Source organism: Dromaius novaehollandiae, chromosome 3 (assembly GCF_036370855.1).
Source record: "Dromaius novaehollandiae isolate bDroNov1 chromosome 3, bDroNov1.hap1, whole genome shotgun sequence".
NCBI classification, from domain to species: domain Eukaryota; kingdom Metazoa; phylum Chordata; class Aves; order Casuariiformes; family Dromaiidae; genus Dromaius; species Dromaius novaehollandiae.
In genome coordinates, this window is record NC_088100.1 from 81,163,042 (window position 1) to 81,186,490 (window position 23,449).

Here is a 23,449-nt window from a genome sequence, read left to right on the forward strand (position 1 = left end):
TACCAATTTTAACAAATGTCTGCAACATCTACGGCTTAAATTTTGTTATGTAATGGTTGTTTAAATGCGTATGTTTTGTAATCAATAGCCTAAATGTCTTTCTCAGGAAGATTTGCATTACATGATCAACAGCAACATTAGTCCAAGCCAACTTGATGGAAGGGACAGTTAATCCCAAAGAGCCAAGTAACTGGAATGTGTCCTGCTCTGTGGAGGGATCACTCAGCTACACGCATACAGCTGGGTATAGCTGGTGTAGCTGAAGCTGGTAGTTAGCCAGAGGTTTGGGTTTTTTTTTTTTCACTAAGAAAACATCCACAGTTGTTCCACAGAAAAAGAACAAGTAATCTACCCACATGGAATAAATGCAGTTGTCCTTATTTCCTCCTTGCTTCCTTTCACCTTCTGCTAATGTTACTTGGGTGACAAGATTTTTCCAAATGCCAAATGAGGAGAAACCACAGTTCTGTGCAACAGATGAAGAAAGGGACTACCCAGCAGGTTTATAACGGATAGGTAATATGTGCATAGGGCAGATCCTGCCATGGATAAACCATGCCATATTTTACAAAAGCAGGCAAGGAAAGTTAACCCATCCACACAGGTCGAGTCCCATAGGTGTAGGGTCTCTGTGCTTCATTTCCTGCTTTCCCTCTCCCCTGGAGGGTCCTCTGCTGAGGTGGGACAGCTGAACTGCACATGAAGCAGATCCTGTACCACCAAAGTTTACAACCTGACACGTTAAAACAAACTGACACTGGTGCGGAATTCGCTTAATACAGCAGATCATAAGCCTCAGTGGTTCAGGACCTGCTTCATGCAGAGCTCCGCTGTGGGGGGGTGATGATTTCCAGAGGAGGGGCGGCAGGCTGGGTGGTCGTTCAGTCCTCCCACTTAGGTCTGCCCGTGTCTGCGAGTCTGCACCCTCAGTGGGGAAGGGTAACCCTCGTCGAGTAAAAAAAGTCCAAAGCATGTTTCTCCACTGAGGTAAACCACCGCAGGCAACAGTCACTTGTAACAGAGCAGGGTCATTTGTTAAGTATGAATGGTGGTGGTTTGCACCCACTTTACACATGTAGCTATGGGCGCACATCCTCTCAGCTGAGATCTAGTCACTGATTGCGTGGGCTCTCCCCGGCTGCTGCAATATCAAATAAAACGAGTCAGCATTAGCTGCAAGTGAAGAAAACTTACCAAAACGTGCTAGCCCTGGGCCTCGTGCTTGCTAGAGCATACCCAAGGAATGCTGCACTCCCGGGCGCGTGGCTGGGTCTGTCAGGGCAAAGCTGCTCTGCTGGGCTGCTCGGCTGAGCCGGCAAAGCTGACTTTGCCACTTCAAGGATAAAAGGTCAGGATTGAGACTGGCTCTCGCCAGTCACGGGAAGACGGAAATGGCTAAGCTGGCACAGGGAGCTGGAGGAAGATCTGCCCCTAATGCCATCAGAGGATGGGGGACGGAGCAGAGATGGGAGCAAGGGCAGTAGTTTGTAACCCTCACATCCCAGCCTCTCTCTCTTGCAGCAAGCAGAGAGCGCCGATCTGGCTTCCCATAACGTAGCAGGGCCATCACCATTTTTCAGCTGCACACATTGCCTATGGCGAGAGCCAGATTTGAGCCACGTTAGCGTCCCCTGTGTCAGGGTATTTCAGTGCCCAGAAGGAACTCCAGTTTTCCGACTGAAACGAAGATGGTGGTTTTATTTCTTCGTCAGGCTCCACTACATAGCAGAGCAGATACAGTGATTACTGAGATAAGACCCACAGAGGTGGAGTAGCCCAGGCCGAGTCTCGAGTCTCCTGCCGGGCGTCCAGCACGCCATCAACCCGTCCATTTGCAGGTGGTCCAGCACGGCCCTCACCACGCTGCCTGAGCGCTCGTGCAAACCAGAGCACGGGGCTGGGAAGCTGTGCGGCTCCGAGGGATTACAGCTGCCTCGCCTCGCCGTGCTGTGCGTGCTGTAAGTTTCCACTGCTGACGTGCTGGCAGCGAGGGAGTTCCTCCTGGCGAGCATGTGACTGCCTAAGTCCCGAGCTGCTCGCTGCCTAGCCCACAGCTCAGCCGCGCCAGGGTTCACAGGCTGTGCAATACCTTCGCAGCAGATATATTTATCAAGCTAAAAAAAGTTCTGTTGAGCTGTTTTCTTTGACTCTGAGGCCAAGCTGTACTATCTAGGATGAAAAAAGGAGGCCACCTAGAGCTGCAAAATTGCAAGAGCCTGCAAAACAATGAGGGTCGCACACTTGCAGGAGGCTGGATATTTACTAGAGTGGCAAAATTCCTAGAGCAATACATAAATGATTCATTTTCACCCAGCAGTCCCTCCCCCCAACCATAAAAAAATTACTTTTTACATATTTCCTGGTATATGTGATTAGTATTACTAGAAACGCACTTACCCCATTGTTATGAAAGGGAATCTAGTCCAGTGGGACAAAGTCATTCTTGGAATAACTTTCAATGAAATCAAGAGTTGCAACTGGACTGACTTTAGCATAACAAGTCCTCAGGATATTGGTGGCTGCTAGAGTCAAGTTTTTGTAGGCAGTCTGGATCTACTAGTTTTCCTAGTGTAGTAATTGCAGTAAGGGCTATGATGTTTTGTAGCCAAACTAGTTTATACTGGCAAAAGCCCTACTTTGGATGATAGAGAAGCGACTTATACAGGGAATTGCTATTCTAGTATAAAATCACTATTCTGTCTGCACGATAGGTGGGAGTGATTACTTCTGCATCTAACAATACCATCTCATATTTCAGACAAGCTAAAATGTCTAAAGATTTGTTATATTTTGTTAAATATTGACATTAGAACAAGGTTTTGGAAAGGAAAAACTACTATCTTATAAAAAATAAAGTAGATTGATGCCTCAGGAAATTAATCTGCAATGCAAATTTCATCTGATATAAGAAAACAGAAGTCACAAAGAAATCTAGAATGTTTCCTTTTTTTTAATCAGGCTTGGGATCTTTACATCCCAAGCTCCATGCACAACCAGCTACATGAACCCAGAACCTATACATTTCTATTTTAATTTTCGAAATCTGAGTTAATCTCTTTGCAGCGTGCAAAGAAGTGGAGGGATATTCTGTATGTGATACTTAGCATATCCGTTTAGAAATACACTACCACTGTGGTATCACTGTTGCACTTGTCAGTGCCTGGCCAGCCAAAGAGGTACCAGCAGCCTTGGCGTTATCAGTGTGGCTGCAGACGGCTCTAAGAAGGTTTTAGAAAGAGGATGTTCGCTGTGAGCATCTCCTGAAAGTGAAAAGCAGCATGACAGAGAGCACATAGTTGCAGGCATAAAATCTAAGAAGTACAAGGTAGAGATTGAGATCATTGCCTCCTTGGAGGTGGGATTTCACCATGTATTTGTCAGTGAAGGAATGGACATAGGCTCAGCTTGGAGGGCTTTGAAAGCAAAGACAAGCAGCTGTGTTTGATAGTATAAAACTGGGGGATACTCAAATCTGTGCTTGTTGAGAGCAGCTTTACAGTATTTCTATATGTATAGCAGGTGCGTTAGAAGAGCTCCGTGCTGTACTGCTCCTTAAAATAAGTCCCCAGATAACGTGTACAATGTCAGGGCAGAGACAGGAGGGCTGGCGAAGGAGTAGTAGTCTGTGTAGGATCCTAGCAGGAAAGCTACTAGGGAAGAAGGGGCTCTGGGCCACCTGAACATACAATTTGCTTCTGAGTGGCCAATTCACGTATTAGAGGAGTGAAAATCAGGTCATTTGGCCTGGAGCCTTCCGTTGGTGGCCTGTTTCCGGAGGCAGCTGGGAGCTCACAGCAATTAGGCTGCAGGCTGGATGAATTTGTTCCAGTGGTGGCAGCCTGTTCTGGCACCCCGCAGCTGCCTTTCCCCAGGGCTCCCTGTGCTCCCACCCATCCTGGGAGTGGTGCATATCCTTGATGTGACAGTGATGGGGCCCGTGGGACACCAGGAAAGGCGGTGCTGGAAACCAACAGCCACTGTCAGCAATTCAATGGCCTGCAGCTCCCTCCCATCGAGCCCCTCGGGGTGTGCTGCGCTCAACAGCGCACTAGCAGCAGGGCACCTCCAGTCATGCTCTTTCCTGCAGTAACCTGGAGTGCAGCAAAATCACTTGACCTACTGTGCATGTGCAAACGGTCAGCCTGCACATATAGAGTAGTACATTCAGCCAGAAGACATAAAGGCTTGTGTAGCCAGGCAGGTTGAGTGCTTCTCTTACGGAGATGAGGAGCGCAGTGGAATGATACACAGCAAGGGGTGACAAAGTGGCAAGCAAAGAAAACCATCTTTGCAGCAGCACTGTGAATAAATATCAGCAAGGCAAAAGCATGTGTGTCTCACAGCCAGAGAAAAGGATGTTGCAGCAAGCAAAACAAGAAGAGTCTGGCACAGCTTTGACTGTAAAGCAGGATAAGAGAGACCATATCTTGGAGATATTATCTAAAAATAATCTGCAAGGCTAAAAATAGCATGGATGTCAAGATTGAAAAAGAGGTCAGAATTGAAGCTGATGCCTATGAAGATTCAGGAAGTCAGATGAGATACAGAAAATCAACATGAACTTCACAGCTCATAAAAGCCAGAGAAACCAAAAGTAGATCATACTGAATGATACTACCTAGTCACAATCTCTAGTCACCTGAGCCAAAATAAGTAGACAGTTTTCTTTACTGTTTTTTTCATTTTTCCTGGTATGTACACACTGAAGGAGCTGTATGTCAGACCTCCTGTGCTTCTCATGTGGGGACCATGCTTCCTGCTTGCACAGGCCTCTTTGCTGCCGGCACCTCAAGCATGTGCTTTCATGGGTACCTTAAAAACTGCCTGGTGGGCTAAAAGGGGGAAAAGCAAATGATTAGCTGTGTCTGGAGAGAAGGCTGTGTGTGAAATCCCACTGCTTTTGGCAAGTCAGACACCTGCCTCACGTTTGCAGTGTTTTGCACCCTGCAGACTAGGAATCTGCATTGCTGAATCCTCTCTAGAAGCTAGCTAGCTAGCTTTCAAAAAACTGCGATCAGCTCACTTGCTTCTTCTGAAAGATGTCTGGTGTTTCTCTCATTCTACAGAGGTTGTGGGTAGAAGACTCACTCAACAAAAAAAAAAAGAAAACCCCAAAATCAAAAAAAAAACCCTGCTTTACAAGCCTGAGAAGAGTTAAACTTGCATCTCCCTCAGGAATACTCTGACCACAAGACTTGATGCTATGGCTTTGGGTGAGGGGGAAACTGGGCCTAGGGCACTCAGGTTTTGGGTGTGCTCAAACTACTAGGCCCCTGTAGAATATACCACCACGATATTAGAAGAAAATAGCTGCAAATTATTTTGTGCGCCACTTGCTCCTGTCGAGGTATTAGGATGAGGCCTGATGAGTTGAAATGAGAGAACAGCTAGTGCCTTGATGTTGAACAGGTAGGCACCGGGCTGCCCCCACAAAAGCAGCTCCAGCTGGGAACTAATGACTCACATGGGGAGAAGTTACTCAGTATGAGCACCACCAGCAGTGCAGCCAGCTGATAGGGGCATTTGGGACTTGAGTTTTAGGCTCATACATCTTAGTTCAGCATAAATCTTGCTCTGGTACTCTAATCTTTCATCTGATCTAACCCTCCATCCCTGCTCAGTGGCATTAAGGGTTTAATTCGGCACTTGCAAAGGGCCGAGATAGAGCTTAAGGTGAAAGGACAAGGTGAGTAGAGGGGCTGCAATGGTGGCTGACCCTCACCCCTTTGGGGGGAAGGCAGAGAGCCATGTCATTCGTGCTGTGCATCCTTGCCAGCACCGAGCACAAGCTGGCTCAGTAGGGTTTGGCTCAGCCCTGTGTAAGGACACAGCGCTTGCCCTGGGCGATGCCACAAGGACACGGGGCAGCAGCAGGGGAGCAGGCAGGCTGCCAGGGCAGCTGTTGCACCTCCTGGGCTTCATGGGGAAAGGAGAGGCAACAGCCCTTCTCAAAGCCCTCCTTGGGCAGTCACTGCCTGTGCCCAGCCACCTGGCCACAACCAGGCTAGAGACCCAAGTCTTCGTCCAGCTATAGCTGAAGGGGTTAATTCCCCCCCGTTTACCCCATGCTGCTCATCGCTGTCCTTCTGCTCGCTGGAACTGCTCTCCTGCCAGCCAAGCTGCCTATGTCTGCTTCCCTCAGACTTCTGGAGCTAAAATGAGCCAAGTTAGCTTGAACAGTCGAAATACAAGGTCCGCCTGAATCTAGTTCATTATTCGTAAACGGGTCAAGGAGAGCTTTTGATTGCTCATCATGTTTGGTGTGTGCTACACCGAGAGGGAGAGTATGGTCAGGTGGATTCCAGATGTGCACAATTCACTCTCATCCCTGTGCACTCTTAAACTGTCTCTTCCCTGCCTTGGCAGGTATCTAAGGCTAAATGGTGCTTTTAGGATACAGGTTCCCTGCGGGGGCCAGCAAAGCCACACCGCCCTGTGGAAGTTTCCAGGGGCAGAGCCCCTCTCTGCTGGAGCCAGGTGTGAAAGCACTGAGGTGTGGATGGTCCTGGTGATGCACAGTATGCACCCCTCTGCCTCTGCAAGGGCAAGGAGAGTGGGGCCACAGATCTGCCTTCTTACACCGAAAAATTTCATACACCTAGTTTCTTGCACCTATGAAGGAGTTGTTTCTGTGCTGCTTTAAACTCCGGGATTTTGACTGCTGGGCCCTGGCAATGTAAGGGAGTGAGAAATGCTTTCCTCACACGTGTAATAAATGTCCTGGCATAGAGACATGTTTGGGTTTGAGCTTATGAGAACATATACCCGCATTTGCACGTTCTCACCTCTTCCTTCCTTCTCAAGCACTCTCAGGCTGATACACTGCACGGTCAAAACAAACAGCTTCCTTGTGAGTGCTCATATTCAGAATTTTATGTGATTCAGAACCACAAAATCACTTTCTCCGGGTACCTTAGTGAGCATCAGAGTGAGATGCTCTTGACAAGGGGTCTGAGGAGATCTGGTGTTCACTTCTTTAGATAAGCAAGAACCTTATTCATTCCAAATAAGATGATTATCAAGGGGATGTTTGTGCCCATTCTTTTTTTGGGTGACTCTGTTCCTATTGCTGCCATGACTCATGAAACTCATTAAACCAGCATATGCCTGGCAGGAGATTTAATCATATAGCAGTAGCAGGACAGTGATAAAATTTATGCTTGACAGGCTGACAGCAAGATGGCTTTATCTACAAAGCTGTTCAGATGTCAGTATAGCAAATTCCCTCTGTAAGGCTGGGCAAGCTGTACCAGGCACCAAACCAGCAAGGAAGAAGGTAGGAATCTGTGCCAGGAGCAGGCTCGAGACGCTGGTGGTTCGCATAAGCAACCTGCATCACCGCCTCTGGGTCAACGTGCGGAAACATCTGGTAAACCAACAGCCTCGCACTGCACTGTGACCTAGATAGGAAATACGATGCAGGGAAGGAGAACCTGAAACTGTGCACTGTTGCAACGCATGTATCAGGTTATTTGCTTTTATCTGGATATAAGAGTCTAATGCTCACTAAACCATTTGGAAACAAGTTCTGGCCTCTCCCTTCCTTCTCAGGCACACTCAGACCAACACAGTGTGCAGCCAGACCAACTTATGAACAACATATTTCAGTACTTAGCAAAATATTAACAAAATATTCTGAAAACCAGTGTACACATCTCAGCTACGTGTGCGCCACTTAAAAAGTACAGCCTTAAGGTTTCTGTGAAACTGCTCAGAGGGATTACACTAATATTAGAGTGACTGCATGTAAACAAGGTTGTTTACATAATGAAAACTCTTTCCACTCTTATATTTGAGATTGCAGTAGACAAGGAATCCACACATCTAAGAAACTGAGAAAACTAAGACTTGAAAGTTGAATTCGAGAACTCCTCCTCATATAAGACTTTCCTGACACATGCAAATATGGGCTCTCCTGAATCCCTCAGTACACATCATCATACAAACCAACCATAATCCAGACTTTTGGTAAGATGTAGCCCTTCAGAAGGGCTAATTGTTTCCTGAAAGGTCCATTTTTTTTCGGGTGAAACAGGCAAGGGTAATTTTGTTCACTGGAAACAACATGCAAAAGGAAATGTTTGGGAGTTAGTTCATGCCTACTGCTGCATGAAATGCCTCTCCATTTTTTTCATGTTTTATTATGATGTACTTTTACTTAAGAATCATACATATGATGAGTAATTTGTCATCAGTTTTTTTTTAAATGTACCTTTTAATTAGCACATTGTATCATACATTCTAGCACATGTAAGATCAGATTGTTCTAATTTTAAGACCAACATAAAACCTGTATGTAGCACACTGAAAGAAATGAGAAATATTCTGACACTGAAATTTAGTCTCCCTTACCTTTAAAGACATTGTATCTGGCCGACACTTTGAGGAAGGCAGAGAGGTGACTGTTCTGTGGGGCAATGGCTTAATGTTCCTATATTATCATTTCCATATTATTTTTATATCAACAAAATAAAGATTTCTTTTAATTCTGAAACTCTATTGGCAGGAAGGAAAATGTTGAAGATTGCATATCAAAGGTTTTTGAGATCAAATGATAACTTATCTGTAGTTCAATTTGTTCAATATGCAGTCTGTGAGCAGGAAAATGATTTGTTTTCATTTTTCATTCTTCTGTAGACAGACTGTTGTCTCCAAAATTACCATCGCTGGCTCCAAATTATGGTGATTTGTCAAAATCAAGCTTCCTCTTATATTTTCAGATTTCCCTATTGAAGTTACCAGAAAATAATCAAGCAAATAATGGATTATTCTTCTTTCAAATGTTCCATTCAACAGAGATTTTGATATTTATAGGATTCTGAGGCATCAGAAGTCGCAGAGTGAGGTTTTCCTTTTTCAGTCAAATTTTTAGTTATTTCTTTTAAAAGTAATAGGCAAAGTTTGACCCTATCAAAATTTTTGTCCCACATTTAAACTAAATTTTGGAAGGTGACACTTTCTAATCTGCTGTTACAATCAAGGGATCCAATCTTAATATAAATGGGTAGTATTAGGACATACATTTCTAGCTTCTGTAGCAGTCAGCTGTTTCTCTCCTATATTTACCAATTTCTTAGAAACTAAAGTTCAAGTATTTTGCTCTGGGAACTTACTCTGGAGTTATACTTGTGATTGGCGTATTATCTCACACATGACAGTGCATCTGAGCAATTAAAAAAAATCTTCTCTGTAAACTATAGTAATTCATATGGCATTTATTGCTATTTTCATTGATACCAGTGAAATAATTTCTCCATTCATTCTGGAAAGTGAAAGATCTCTTCTCCTCTTCAGGGATGTTTCTTGACTGATTGAGGGAATATTAATACTGTAATCAAGGCTGTGAGCCATCCAGGAGAATAGTAACAGCTAGCTCCGAGCTGGGTATATTGGGTAATTAGACTGCTCATACTGTGCCCCATGCAGCCAGAATCTGCCCATGGTATAAAATTATCTTTGATACTGAGAAGGTACACATATGGGGAAACCATTGGTGCAGCTATTTTAAGTCGCTGTTCTGGGAATGTATTTCAAACTCACCTTTTTGTTTTTCCATGACAGTCACTTCTTCTGTTTTAAATGTTCAGCCTAAACGTGAACTATTATTTTGTGAGAAATGAAATGGCTTTCAGGAAGAGCGTCTTACAGTCAATTATCTTTCTCAGATATATTTCTTAGTTGTTTGCAACTGAAGTTCACTATGGCTGGATTTTTCAGTCTACAGCAGCAGTTTCAATGCAGGATCTAAGGGAATTTCTCCCTTCACACACATGCACATTTTTGGGAATTTCTCCCTTCACACACATGCACATTTTTGGGAAAAGTGTTCCATGTTAATTCTCCACTGAACCTGTCAGCAGACCTCACCTTAAATTCAAAGAGAGCCTGTTTTCCTTCCTGGCTCCAGCGCATGGCTCTGTAACTCATCTTCCACGGCCTCCTGAGGAGCTCAGAGCTCGTCTGCACAATGGCATTGCAAAACCTCCTAGGAGATGAAGACCTCCTCTATTTATAGACTGCTGAGGCTGGATGAAAATTTCCAGGGAGCTGTTCTGGAAGAGCTCCCATCTAGCTGCACTGAAGGATTACAAAGGCAAACTAGTTTGCTACCACGCTTCAGAGCTTTCCCTTGCATCTAGCATTCACTAAACCTTTGCAGTAAAATACATAGTGCACACGTGAGGCAAGCATTTGATGTTTACCTTGCCATTAATGAACCTTTGAAAAAAAATTCTTCCTTATGTGCCTCTTCCTTATCTGGATTACAAACGCAAAATCAGAGGTTTGGGGCAGATCCTCAAATGTGAACCCAGATTCTCCATTTTTATTCTAGGTGTGCAACTCAGTGCTACCTTAATATAATACAGAGGGAGATCTGTTTTTCGCTTTGTGCTGTAGCTTTTTCTTAAAAGACTCAGTCTCTTGAGGCTGATATTTTTAAACCAAAAATAAGGTTCAATTAACGGATGCATTGCCGAGTGTTGCTCTACAAAGATATGATTCAGCTTTTTTTTTTAACTCGTTTGACAAATGAAATAAGGAATATTTCTTAAAATAGGGGAGAAATGGTCACCTTAGCTAAAATAAGGTGATGGCAGGCTGGGTGTGCAGGGCAGGCACATCCACAGACACACAAGCCTTTGTGTGTATATGAGCTAGCCATGTTTGGCCTTTCACATCGATAAGGTGTTGTTTATTTAAAAAAAAATGAAAGCCCTTACCTACTATTGCTCACACCACATGGCTTTTATTGGAGGATATGTTTGCACAAGGGAGGAGCTTTGCCTCCCACCCAAATTTCAACGCTTACAATTTGGTAAAAAGGCAATGACAGAGTCTCTATCTATTCTCTACCTGTTCCCTCCAGTTCAGCTCTATCTATATCACACAGTGAGGAAACTGTATTCTGAGGAACCCTTCTAGGAATCTGTTTTAATGAAAAATCTTGATCATGGTCCTAGCATTAGACAAAGTCTTAAGTTATTAAAAAAAAAAAAAAAAAAGAATAGTGCCAGGGAGAAAATGCAAGTCTGTTGGAACAGTAAGGAAAAAAGTGAAATCTGCCTCCTGAAAAGATAAGCATTATCATCTTCCATTGCACTGTGGGCGGATGAAGAATGTGTAACTTGCTCGCTGACCTGTTTTTTTGCTTCTGTGTAAAAATGAAAGGCCATTTCTTCTACTACCAATAAATGCCATCTTATCTCTAGGTCATTAGCTAGCTGGGTGAGCAAGGAACAGGTTCAGGGGTAATAATTCTAACAGCGACAGACTGATGTAGCGTGATAGGAAGACTCAGACACAACCCAGCCCTAATTACAGTTCTGTAACACGTACTATTGCTCCAAGAACAAACCAAAGATGTTAATAATTCATATTCAGCTATGGGTTTGCAAGAGCTCCTGCTAAGTCTAATTTTTCCAAGATCTAATATTTAGGTACCATTCTGTAAAAACTCTCCAGTGTACAATTCCAGAATTCTGTTTTACCTGAAGCATTAACAGCATTGTGCCATCTCAACGTCCATTGAAAGAGGTGAAATGATCAGTGTGAATTTAGATCTGTCATGGTAATATAAGATATTAATTTAAATTACTATAAATCTCTTCCTGATATTCCTGCTTCAGTATGTATCTGTCCTTGGTATAACATGTCACTTGTGAAGTGCTTTAAAAAGTGCTGAAATATCCTACTCTGGTACTAGAGTAAGTGTATTTGCACAGAGGGTTGTGCTTGTTAGCATAGGGAGCAAGGAGACATAGAAGCACCATCATAATGAGTGTTTATCGATACCACAGTTTTTAATACCAAATTTGTTCAGTTCCAAAATCTCAAGAACTATTTTAATCAACAGACAGAACCTTACCAGCTGCTACAAACTGCAAAAACTGTAAAATTTGAGTCTCTGGCCTGCTCTTCTCAGAGCCAATAACCTAAAATGCCTCTTCCCACATCCTTAGAAAGAAGGATCAGCTGACGCCAGCCATTATCGCATCCCAGTACATAGCAATATCCTGCACTTTGGATCTGCTGATTCTCTCGATATGGTTTTAAAAGGTCACTTGGACAGACTTCTCTCTCAGTTAAGGAGAAAGTAGAAATGGGTCAAATTATATAAGATGAAGTAAATAAGGGTGAAGTTAAATGACATGACTGAGTCACCTTACCGTTCTGACTTGGGTGGTCCTGCTTTTCCCTCCCTGACTCCTGGCCCTGCTGGTCCACACCCTCTCTTGCACCACATCAAACCACACGGTAAGCTGATCCAACTTGTTAATCCAACAGAAAACTACTCTCTTGAACTGACTCACCAAAGGGCTAGACGAGGGTGGCGCTACGGTAAGGAAAGATGAAGAAGCGTACTGCTGGAGGGAGCAGGACCACCTTTTTTGGTGGGCGGCACTCAACAGTGACGCAGATGTGTCATCAAACCACAACCTACAAAAATGGTACAGAAGGACACGAGAAGTATACTGAGGGCAAACAGAGTGGTGCAGAATAAAAAGCTGCATCCTTGGGAAGGATGGAAATGGGACATGGGAACACCCAGACCCCGTCCTGGTAGAGGAGGAAATAGGGAGTGCAGGAGAACAAAGTGCTGAGTGGTGCTGAATACATATAACCTGGGATGGCTGTCCAGGGTTCAGACTCACAGTGGTCATGTACGTGTGCGTGAACATAGCCAGCCCTGGCAAAGGGGAGCTCTTCAGGACAGATGTGCTATCTTGACAGTTTAAGAAAACATGAACTACAATATTGTATTCCCATTGTTCAAGACAAGGGGGGAGAAACATTGTTCACCTCAGAAACAAATAAAAATGAAATTACCCGCCACATTCTTTTCTAGAAATTGCCTCATCAAAAAAAAAAAGTCAAAGCCCTAAGTCTATTGAGGAATAACACCTGGTTGGTGTTATCAGTTCAAAAACTCCCTCACTATTATCTCTTCCTTCCTCTTTTAAATTACTGAGACATGTTTCTCCTTCTGCAGCAGCGGATTGTTTTAAGCTTTCTCTTTTCTCAGAGTCTCTCTTCCTAGCAGAAGACAACTGCCTTCATCAGAAAAAGAATTTAGAGATATTAAAAAAACTGCTAGCCAACTGGAGAATGAGAAAAGAAGCTGCATCTTCCCCCCACAATAAAATGTCCAATCCTTTAACAAATATAGTTTCATGACTTCCGTAACAGTTCTTGATTCTCTTGTGAGCTCTGGCTAATAGTTTCTAGGGAGTTGGAACAAAAAACTGAGACCGTAACCCATTGAATAATAAGATATGTTGTAATACACGAGCTGAGGCTCTGTCAAGCTTTCCAAACCAAGGGTCACAGAGCAAACTGTCCTTCTTGCCCACATTCCAGGGATGCCTGTTCTCTTCTCCCTTCCTAACACGAGAGAAGACACTGGCAACAGAGTGAACTACGTGCCTGGCAGCTGGAAGAAGAGGAAAGAGAAAATATGATGTGCAATAAATCAAGTACACGCAAAATAATCATGGCAGGCCACATCATCCTAACACTGCTCTGCATTGTTTCCACCTTGATGATCTTTCAGCATGTCACGATGTTGAATCATGATGACACGGGGCAGGAAGCACATATCAAAAGCAAAGTAAAAAGGTCATGTTATCGTTGTGGCCTGCTGTGACCCCGTGAAGTGCTAAAGAGACTTTCCTTACATTTGAGTCCCTTGTTCTAATGCTAGAAGACTTGTCTGCATCAAAATCGAGAAAATCTTCTGGAGCAGTTCAGATAAATTTGACCTATATACAGATAAGAGAAGAATTCTTTTTCAGAACTGCTTATCGCTGTATCAGTGCATGGATTTCAAACAGTGTTTAAAAAATGTTCTTTAAAAGTATCTTTCTGTCCATAACTGGACTTTAAGCACCCTGAGGGCCTGCTGGTTTGCTTAAGTTACAGGCCAAAAATGTACATAATTGTCAATCTTTAGCAAGACAGGGAGTTCTTTTCTAACCAAAGCCAGAAATACTCCCTCTGGAGAAACCTCACAAACAATGTGGAAAAAGCTTTTGAACTTTTCATGGTACGAAGTTGAAAATGAGGACAAAACTAGAACGAGTCAGTCTTGAGCTTATTCTAAGCGCTGCTGCATTTTCATCATTGTACAGATACAGATGTCTGGTAGCAGTATTTTCTGGAAAAAAAAAAAAGAACACTGTCCTGTAGTGTAAATCACTAGTGTAATTCATTTTTCTTTAGAAATGAACAGAATTATTAAAGCAGCTGAATATTTAAATCTGCATAAATCTCTCTGGCTCAACTCTAATCATATTTTGGGTGTAATAAGCTGTATTCCCAGAGAAGCAAATGCATATCATTTCAGACAGACTCAAGGACAGCAAAAACAATTTTAGCTGAAGAGCCCGGAGGAATCCTACAATATTAAGCACTAACCTACACAAGTTTACACAAAGTAATTGAGAATACTTCTCCTTGTAATTTAGCCCAACCCTTATAATCTGAGATTATAATGAAAGCTTTTTCCTTTAAACATTACAACATTATGATATTCAGTGATAAACAACCAAATTATTCTGTTACTTTAATTTCAGCCGAAACTTTCAGGGAAACTCTACATTGGTATAAGCAAAAGAATAAGCAGGGTGGAATCTGGTCCAGAGTATTGTGGATTATTTTCAAGGCTCTGAGCCCAGTTCTCTGCTGTCCCCAGGGCTGCACCGCAGTCTGGACCCACACACAACTGTGTGGTACAGAGCTGCTTCGTACTCCACTTGCATGGGTCCATAACCACGACAGCGGGGTATCAAGCTCTTTGGGTATCAGAGAGCTGTAGCCTGGATCTTACAAACTGCTGAGATCCCTCAACTTGTGTTGGCCACAAAGTGACTTGAAGTATCTCAGCAGTCACACGAGACCCGGTGTGCTTTTCTGTGCCAGCACTGCTAAGTGACAACCATACATGTTCATCACCCACTCCAATGCATGAACCTTTCCTAGTTTTGCAGAAATAACCAAGAGGAAGGTAGCAGGGAGATGAATAAACTATGCTAACCTTTTGACTACCTCAGGAAAAGAGTGTGCATGCAACAAAGGAGCACTTGCATAGCCTTGTGGATGTACTTTGTACAGTTTGTCCTGATTAGAAAGGAAGCGAGCTTAACAGAGAATCCAACTCAGACAAACAGTTCTCCAGCTTTATGTGGAAAAGCTGCAAACCTGTTACAGTTCACTTGCTAGTATGAAAAGCTTGACAAACGCTGCTGTTGAGATCAATGAATAATGGTTTAAGAGGAGTAAGACCAGTCAGGCTGAAAAACACAATGGAGTGGTCTGGGGGAAAACAGCAAATGCTATGAACCCAAATGTCCTGAATTTTAATCATGAGTTTGTCATGGACACACACCTATCTGCCTGAGCCCTTACACTGTCATCAATCACAGCAGTATCTGTGTAGCTTCCAAGTGGCTTTCTGACAGTACTAAAAAGCTTAGGCTTCCTTGAGTCCCACAGACTTTCCTGTTCCCAGCAAAACTATCTGAAGATGGGATTTAAGAAAAAAAACACCCTCATTTCCAAGTTGATTTTGTTCTGTGAATTAAGCTTTTCTAATCTTACTATTCTGCACTTCCCTGCTCTCCTTGGGCTTCAAAGATTCTTTTTGGTTGCTTATATAACCTTACCACTGCAGTACCCTGCAGTACTTTACATATATAAACCATGGTATAAATGCAGCTATTATTACTGCTTAATAAAAGCAGAAAAGTTACCCATTGACCAACCTACCTATTTTTAGTCATTTCTAATAAACATATCAGATCCATATCTAGTTGGTGATAAAAAATTATGACCTTGCATTAAGTCTACCCTATAAGATCCTCCTCATGACTAGTGTTACTTTATGGCTTTTTTATGTGCATTCTCTGCAGACCACTATATCTCATTTTTACCTAGTCATCACTCAAATTCTTTTACAATATCCACTGACACATAAAAGAAATAAGCTATCTTGGAAATGTCAGGTCAGGGAGCAGTAGCAGTGAAGAGTAACCTGCAGAAAAGAAAGAGGAGAGAGTCCCTTCCCCCTCACTTTTGGCAACCATCACGTTGGTCATTTTGCTTTGTATATGTATGTTTCTTTTCTTGTATATGTATGTTCCTTTTCTTCATGCTTTGTCCTTATGCTGTCTTTTAAGGAACAAGCTCTTTGGCAATGAATAGAGCCTTTATATGCTTGGAAAACATTTCTAGCATGTTGTAGCCACTATTGTAACATAAATACACATTGTTTTTCAGAATTCCCCCTTCCTCCCCCCCGACTCTTTTCTTCAGTCTTGTTACTGGACAAGAACCTTTACTAATTTGTTTTGTGCCCCTGCTGAAGCTCCATGATCATAAAATACGGCAAATGCTTCATGTATCTGAAGATGGATTTTGTTAACTTTAGTACTTCTGTTTACCACGCTGGGGAACAATTTGTTGAGACAACTTCAAATATTTCAGCAGATTAGCAAATGTAAAAACTAAGACCAAGACCAATTGCATCCCCAAAAACCTGTGGGAAAGACAGGGGAAGAACAAAAGACTCTTGAAGCCAAATTAGCCCAGGAATTAATGACTATCAGTAGGTTTTAGCCAGACGCCATGTTTGCATCTTGGTCCTTTTTTGTTTGTTTCATACTTGGACTACTGAGTTTTGAGTCTGTGCCCGTCATTTCCAGTATGTGTGCTTGAATCAGTAAGCAACAAATGCAAAAGGTCTTTAACTCTTCAGTTTCTCCCTGGCAGAACCTCATTGTTCTACTGCCTTTCTCAAGGATTTGAAAAGAACAAGCTTGACTCCTCTCTCATTTAGCCTGGTTTAACAGTGATTCAAGTCCAAGGAATTCAGCTGAACTACTCTCATTTTTAAAGCAAGCAAGAGGAACGCCTAGCCTAGTATATCTGACATAGCTCATATTCATGTAGTTAATGAACAGCTCTCATTAAACCTAGATTAAAAATTTGTCTACTTTATGCTGTGGTCTTAAGCTTGTTTTTAACCCACTTCCTTCTGCCTCTACCAATATATCTTCCTTCGACTAAGGGCGATGAACAAAGAAATCGCCAATCTGCAACTCTTTCTCTTTCCTTTCCCAGCTTTTCCAGTTACTTCATCTCTTTTTATCAGCTTTGGAATGTGCTGATCACATTCACCTTGAAATCTGGTCCTTTGGGCTTTCACGACCTTGTCCTCTCAGTTCTCCTTTTGCTTTTCTAATAATTCACACTGTTTTTCCTTCTCATTTTCTGTGTATGCACCACAGGCATCTGTAGCCTTGGCACACAGTTTCTCCTTCTACATCCTTCATGTAGCACACACAGTGCCTAACATTCTTCTGAGTCCTATTACTATGTCAGTTAATTTTAAATCTAGTTCTGTAGAGAGAGATGATAGGAACCTGGCCATTTTAATTACATACATAAAGCCAGCTTACTGTAATACAAGTGTATTATAATCTTAAGCATTGCAGGAGTTTGTGAGGTATGAAAAGATCACTATTCCTACTCTATCGTGGCAAAGAAAGACTGATTTATCCCAAATCACATGAAAACCAGTGGCAGAGTAGGGGTAGAAAGCCTGTATCACTCACCTCCGGTTACCTACCGGAGAATTCATTCTACCTTTCCACCTCCAAATTTGTGTACTGACCCATTGCTTTGACACTTCTTGGATGTCTTAGCTTAAAGTTGATACATACCAACCGAGGGCTGCTGCCTCTGCCCAGCCAGCCTGGCCTGTGGAGCAAATGCTTCTGGTCTGCTCACCAACTGGTTCCTAGAGGGGGTGGACAGGGCCTGCCAGGGACAGTTATTCCAGCTGACCACGAGGCTCTGAAGCATGGAGCGAAACGCCGTGTCACCCACCGCGGGGCTTCGCTGCAGGAAACTACAGAACACGCTGCCTTAACACCCGCTACAGGGATGCAAAGCTACGGTTAAGCTGCATGGATCAGGGCTTACATGTCACCTCAGAGGAATCCAGGTCCTCGGGTTACTTCTGGGAGCCAGCGCTGCTGCGTCCGGGCCTCTTCCCCCGCCGGCCCCTCTGTTCCCCTGTCCCCCCTTCTGCCCTGACAAAACCCCTTCTCCCGCCGGGGCTGAGCCACACTCGCCGCGCTGCCGGCCCTAGCGCCTCGCTCCTCGCGGTTTCGGCGGCCCCATCACCTGCTCCTTCTACCGCTTGGCATGTTTTTTTTAACCGCCTGGCTCTGGCCCCGCTTGCAGCGTCCCGCTCCCACCGCGGCCGCGCCGTGCTCGCCACGGCTCCGCGGGGCCCGGCCTGGCGCCCCGCTCCGCGCCTGCGCTCGCCCACCGCGGCCGCGGCCCAGGCCCCGAGCGGGCGCGGCGCTGCGCGGCCCGTCCCGCCTCCCGGCGCGGCCCCGCCCGCCTGACGCGCCGGCGGCGCTGGCGGGCTGGAAGTGGCGTACGTGCAAAGCGGGCCGCGAGCGTGGCGCCTCCTCCTCGCCCCGACACAGGCGGCGGCGGCGGCGGCGGCGGGGAAGGCGGCGGCCGCGCCAGGCCGGGCCGCGCCGAGCAGCGCAGCAGGAAGAGCGGCCGGCGGCGAGGCAGCGGTGCCCCGCACGGCGCCACCGGGCCCCCGCGGCCGCCGCTCTGCCCCCGGGCCGCGCCGTCGCCGCGCGGGGCGGCGATGAGGCGGCGCTAGCGGCGCCCGCAGCGCAGGGAGGGCGGCGCGGCCGCCGCGGCAGCCCCGCGCCCGGCCGCCCCGAGGAGGCCGCGGCAGGCGGACGCGCAGGGCGGCGGGCGGCCATGATGCAGTGAGCGCTCCCCTCCCAGCGCGGCCGGGCGGGGGCCGCCTCAGCGCCGCTCCCGCCCGCCTCCTTACATAACCGCTCGGCGGCGGCGGCGGCGCGGCCGCGGCGGCACCAGCAGCGCCATGGCGAATGACAGCGGCGGCGGCCAGGGCGGCGGCGGCGGCGGCCAGGGCGGCGGCGGCGGCAGCAGCGAGCGGGACCGGCAGTACTGCGAGCTGTGCGGGAAGATGGAGAACCTGCTGCGCTGCGGGCGCTGCCGCAGCTCCTTCTACTGCAGCAAGGAGCACCAGCGCCAGGACTGGAAGAAGCACAAGCTCATCTGCCGCGGCGGCACCGGCGGCGCCGCGGCGGCGGCAGGGGGCGCTGCCGAGCCCCGCGGCGGGCACCCTACGCCGCCCCGCGCCCGCGGCGCCGGGGCCGCGGCCGGGGGAGCCGCGGCCGGGGGAGCCGCGGCCGGGGCCACGGCGGGCGAGGCGGCGCCGGCGGAGGCCCCCGCCGAGGCGGCCGCGGCGGCGCCGCTGACCAACAACCACGTCGCGGCCGGCGCCGCCAGCGGGCCGGCGGAGGCGGCGGCCGGCGAGGCGGCGCTGCTGTACCGGGACAAGTCCGACCTGTACCCGGGCGGCGGGCAGGCGGGGCCCGGCGGCGCCGCGCTGCGCCCCAACGGGCAGACCAAGTCGCTGGTGCCGCAGCGGCTGGCGCTGGAGTACATCGTGCCCTGCATGAACAAGCACGGCATCTGCGTGGTGGACGACTTCCTCGGCAAGGAGCTGGGCGGGCTGGTGGCGCAGGAGGTGCGCGCCCTGCACCACACGGGCCGCTTCACCGACGGGCAGCTCGTCAGCCAGAAGAGCGACTCCTCCAAGGACATCCGCGGCGACAAGATCACCTGGGTGGAGGGCAAGGAGCCCGGCTGCCAGACCATCCGCCTCCTCATGAACAGCATGGACGATCTCATCCGCCACTGCAACGGCAAGCTGGGCAACTACAAAATCAACGGCAGGACGAAAGTGAGTGCCAGACCCCCTGTCCGTGTGTCTGTCTGTCCGTCCGCCCCCCGCCGCACGGGCCCTCGTCGGGGTGCTGCGCTTGGGGAAAGACCCCCGGGGGCGGCGTGCTCCCCCTGGGAAACGCCCCTCATTTTTAGATCCTTTATTTAGTTAAATCGTGGCCTGGAAAGCCTCTGCCGTGGCTGGTGAGTGTTGCACTGCGAGCTCTCCCTTAGTCTCCCGAAGAGGCTGGAAGTAATAATGCGCTCGCTGGCCTCTGAAAATGCGGGGTGGTGCGTGCTGGCCCTGCATGTAAAGCGTTGCCCTAAGTAGCAGCAGTGCATGCGATGCCCACGTGCGTGGGTTTGCTGGGCTCTAGTGAAAACGTGGCTCAGAAAGCAGGCTGTGAAGCGCTTAAAATGCACCAGATACACACAGCATAAAAGACCCGCATCCTTGGTGAGTAGCACCGTGATGACACTTTAAAGTTACTTGTTCATCCACAGTTGAATCCTCTGGCAGCTCTGTCTTACGGTGTGCAACAAAATAAGGCCAGTGAGGAGTAGTGTAGCTGTTGGGAGAGGCTTTTTTTGATTGTCATCAGTCTTTTTTTCTTTCTGTGAAAGTCTTGTTTTTTTCTTTAGCTGCGTTTTGGGATCAAAGGACTGAGTCAAAATTTCCCGTTGTATTAACCTAATTTGCAATTCTCTTCAAGTCCTTAAAATAAAACTCACACCCTTAGTAAAGGACTAGTAATGAATATTCATTAGTATCTTTTCAGATTTGAAAAGGCAGGGGGGGAAAAGCCCCTTCACAATTTGCTACCTCTATTAAAATATAAGGAGGCTAGTGAATTACTGAGAACCATCCCATCATGTAGTTGTACTGTCTGTCACAGACAGACTGTTGTTGCTGCAGCTGCAGGGTCTCAGCTGGTAGGAAGCTCCGAGAAGTAGGAGGGGAGAAACTGGAAGGCAAAAAACAGCCTTGAATTTGTTTCGGGCACGGTAAATTTAAACTCCTGTGATGAGGAAAAGTGGGTGGGAATTCTTATTTTTTTGAACTGTGGTCTTTGTGTGCCTTCTGCTGAATAAATACCGTGTCAAAAGTAAGCTGGAACATAGTCTGGATCTCTCCTGTATCCCCATTAGCTTGGATTTTTCTAAGCCAATTTATCTTTCAAACAGATTTAAACCTTTTTAAGGTCCTAGTTCTTCAAACTTGCACTCTAAAAATATCTGTGGCTTTGCTGGATTTCGATTTTATGCAGTAAAGGGAAATACTGCTTCTGACTTGATGTGTGGTGGTGGACCAGTGGTCAGTAATATGCACCCAGGCTTTAGAAAAGAACCTTTGGAATTGTAACTGTGATTCCTGAACTATTGTATCTTTGCTAATTTTGAAAGAATGTGTGTGGATGGAGGAGAATCCCTTCGTACAGCTAGTTGCACGTTTTTGTAGCGTGACAGTAAAGCGATGAAGGTTGTCGAGCCCTGCTGGGTGGCAGTCAGTGCTGACATACCTGTGTATTTCAGGTATCGGAATAGGTGCACTCCTTTATGCCTCAGTGCTACAGAAATGCATTGATTTCTGTCTTCTCATTTTCCCCTGCTCATCTCCCAGCAGAAGTCAGTGCTGGCAGTGTTGCAGTAAAGCTCAGTTTTTCTAAACAGGTTCAGCAGGAGCAGAATGAAAGCTGTCAGTGACTTTCACTGGCTCACCCATGAGTCGAATAAAGGAAAACAGTTGGTGAGAAGAGCACAGCAAGTCCACAGAAGAGATGGAGCTGTTGAAATGTCTGGTTCAGTGCTCGTTTGAGAATGCTTATTCTTAAAGTCAGCAGGGATAAGAGTGATGTTATGACTTTCACCTTCTCTATTCTTCTGCATCTGTGAAGAATTGTACGTTTTCTTCTGCCAGTAATATGATAAATAGCAGCCAAAGGCTGCGGCTGGGGAAGCAGTGCAGCAGCAGATGCTTTCTACACAGGTCCCTTCTGAGCTCCTGGCAGTTTGGCAAGAGGACTGAGGGGAAGAGAAAATGTAAAATGTACATGGGGGCATCTCTTGCTTATCTGAAGTCATTTCTTTTTCACTTCTTGCTTTTTCTGGATCTAGATGTGCTTGCATTGTGGTAGGAATCCCAGTATCTTTTTCATTCTTGGCTCTATAGAGGGGCAGGCAGTGGAGATACCGCCATGTCCACAGTAGGTGTTACTCTGCTGTTTTTCTCTTAGTTCAGTTTGCATGGTGACAGCTGCTTGGTTCACTTAGTTGGTCAAATACAGTCCATTTTCAGGTCTTTATGGGTTACGTTGGTTCTGCAATTCACAGCAAAAACTCATTATTTTTAAAAAGGAGCAGTCTGTGTGTAATACCTGTTCATTCTTACTGGCTTCATTTCAAGTAACAGAACAAAAATAAATGAAAATGCAGCACATATTTTCACCTGACAAACTAAGCTCTTACCAAATAATTTTACTGCTCCTGTATGTTTATGTTGCAGTACTGTGATCTGCAGAGTTTGGGTGTGGAGGACTAGGTGTATAATTTTACTGAAGGTGCTAAATAAACCAATTTGCAGTGTCACTGATGGGATTTGTAATTCCCAACCCTTTGAACCAACAAAACAATCCCAGCCCTAGGGGATCCCCCTGCCCTATCTGGAAGACTACCAGTATTAGTCGCACAGGGTAGTGGATTATCATCTGTATCAAAAATCTGCAGTTTGGTGCACTGCCTCGTGTAGAAGGTAACCTGTTAAAATCAGGCTGCGTATTTAAATGAGGGGTACATAGTTGTGCCGGTGAGATATGGGGCAGTGAAGTCTAGGAGTATATGCATCCGTACAGAGACATTTGCTGAGAAATCAAGTGTTTGTATTTTAAGGTGTGGTGCTGTAGCTTTTAGGAGGAGAAGGTGATTTTGCATTAACAATTCTAAAGGATTTTTGGGGATCTGATTTTTGTTTTTTGCTAGAATTGCAAAGGCTTAATACAGAAGGCGGGTAGGAATTAGAGCACACAATGAAGTGGATTTATTTATGATTCATTCCCTCTAATAGGATATGCTTGTTTACAGAGCTTGAACTAGATCTCATAAAGGTTAAAGATTCAATAAAAGCTCCTGTGACTTCTATGACAAAATGCCAACCCTTGCACAACATTCAAAAACAAAGCCAGTTTTCTAAGAACACGCTACAGCGAACCCAACAAAAATATTTGAAAAATTCTACTGTAATCAGACTGTAAGTGGTTTGGGTTTCTTGTTTGTTTTACGTGTTTTACATCTTAAAATCTCTGCTCCGGTGTGTAGACTGGCTGGGCTGCCTAAAATTGATCTACTTAACCTGATGTGACTTTGCTTAGGCCTCATCACCAGTAGATTACTCTCTGGGTTGAAAAGTATCTATATAGCAATGGATATAAACTAGCCAACTACCTTTTATGTGAGCATACTGCAGTACGGTCGCCAGTACAACACAATGGCTGGCTATTTACTCACCTTAAAAGTCCTGACTTACTACATTCCTTGCTTTTGTTCTGTTAGTCTCTCTCTTTCCAGACTGTGCTTCCTTTTTTGCTGGCAGATTGTGGCACATAGTTGTACATGTGAGCTCCAGTGTCTTTCTCCTACTTCCTGTTATTTTGTAGATTTTTCTTCTTCC

The 23,449-nt window shown here is 45.8% G+C and overlaps 1 protein-coding gene and 1 long non-coding RNA gene across 4 annotated transcripts in view; one reads left to right on the forward strand and one right to left on the reverse strand.

Moving 5' to 3' along the window:
• Positions 1-9,200: 9,200 nt before the first annotated feature.
• On the reverse strand, positions 9,201-18,408 carry LOC112993531 (uncharacterized). Its single transcript, XR_003261734.2, has 3 exons — positions 17,983-18,408; positions 17,721-17,908; positions 9,201-14,155 (listed from the first exon to the last, which is right to left on the reverse strand). It is a non-coding gene; the product is annotated as an uncharacterized LOC112993531 (long non-coding RNA).
• EGLN1 (egl-9 family hypoxia inducible factor 1) overlaps positions 18,405-23,449 on the forward strand; it is a 37,730-nt gene continuing 32,685 nt past the window's right edge. For all 3 annotated transcript variants that reach the window (XM_026117235.2, XM_064509257.1, XM_064509258.1), the window contains exon 1: positions 18,405-19,804. In XM_026117235.2, coding sequence (XP_025973020.2) covers positions 18,917-19,804 — 888 coding nt within the window. In that variant the 5' untranslated portion in view covers positions 18,405-18,916. The remainder of the gene's footprint in view (positions 19,805-23,449) is intronic.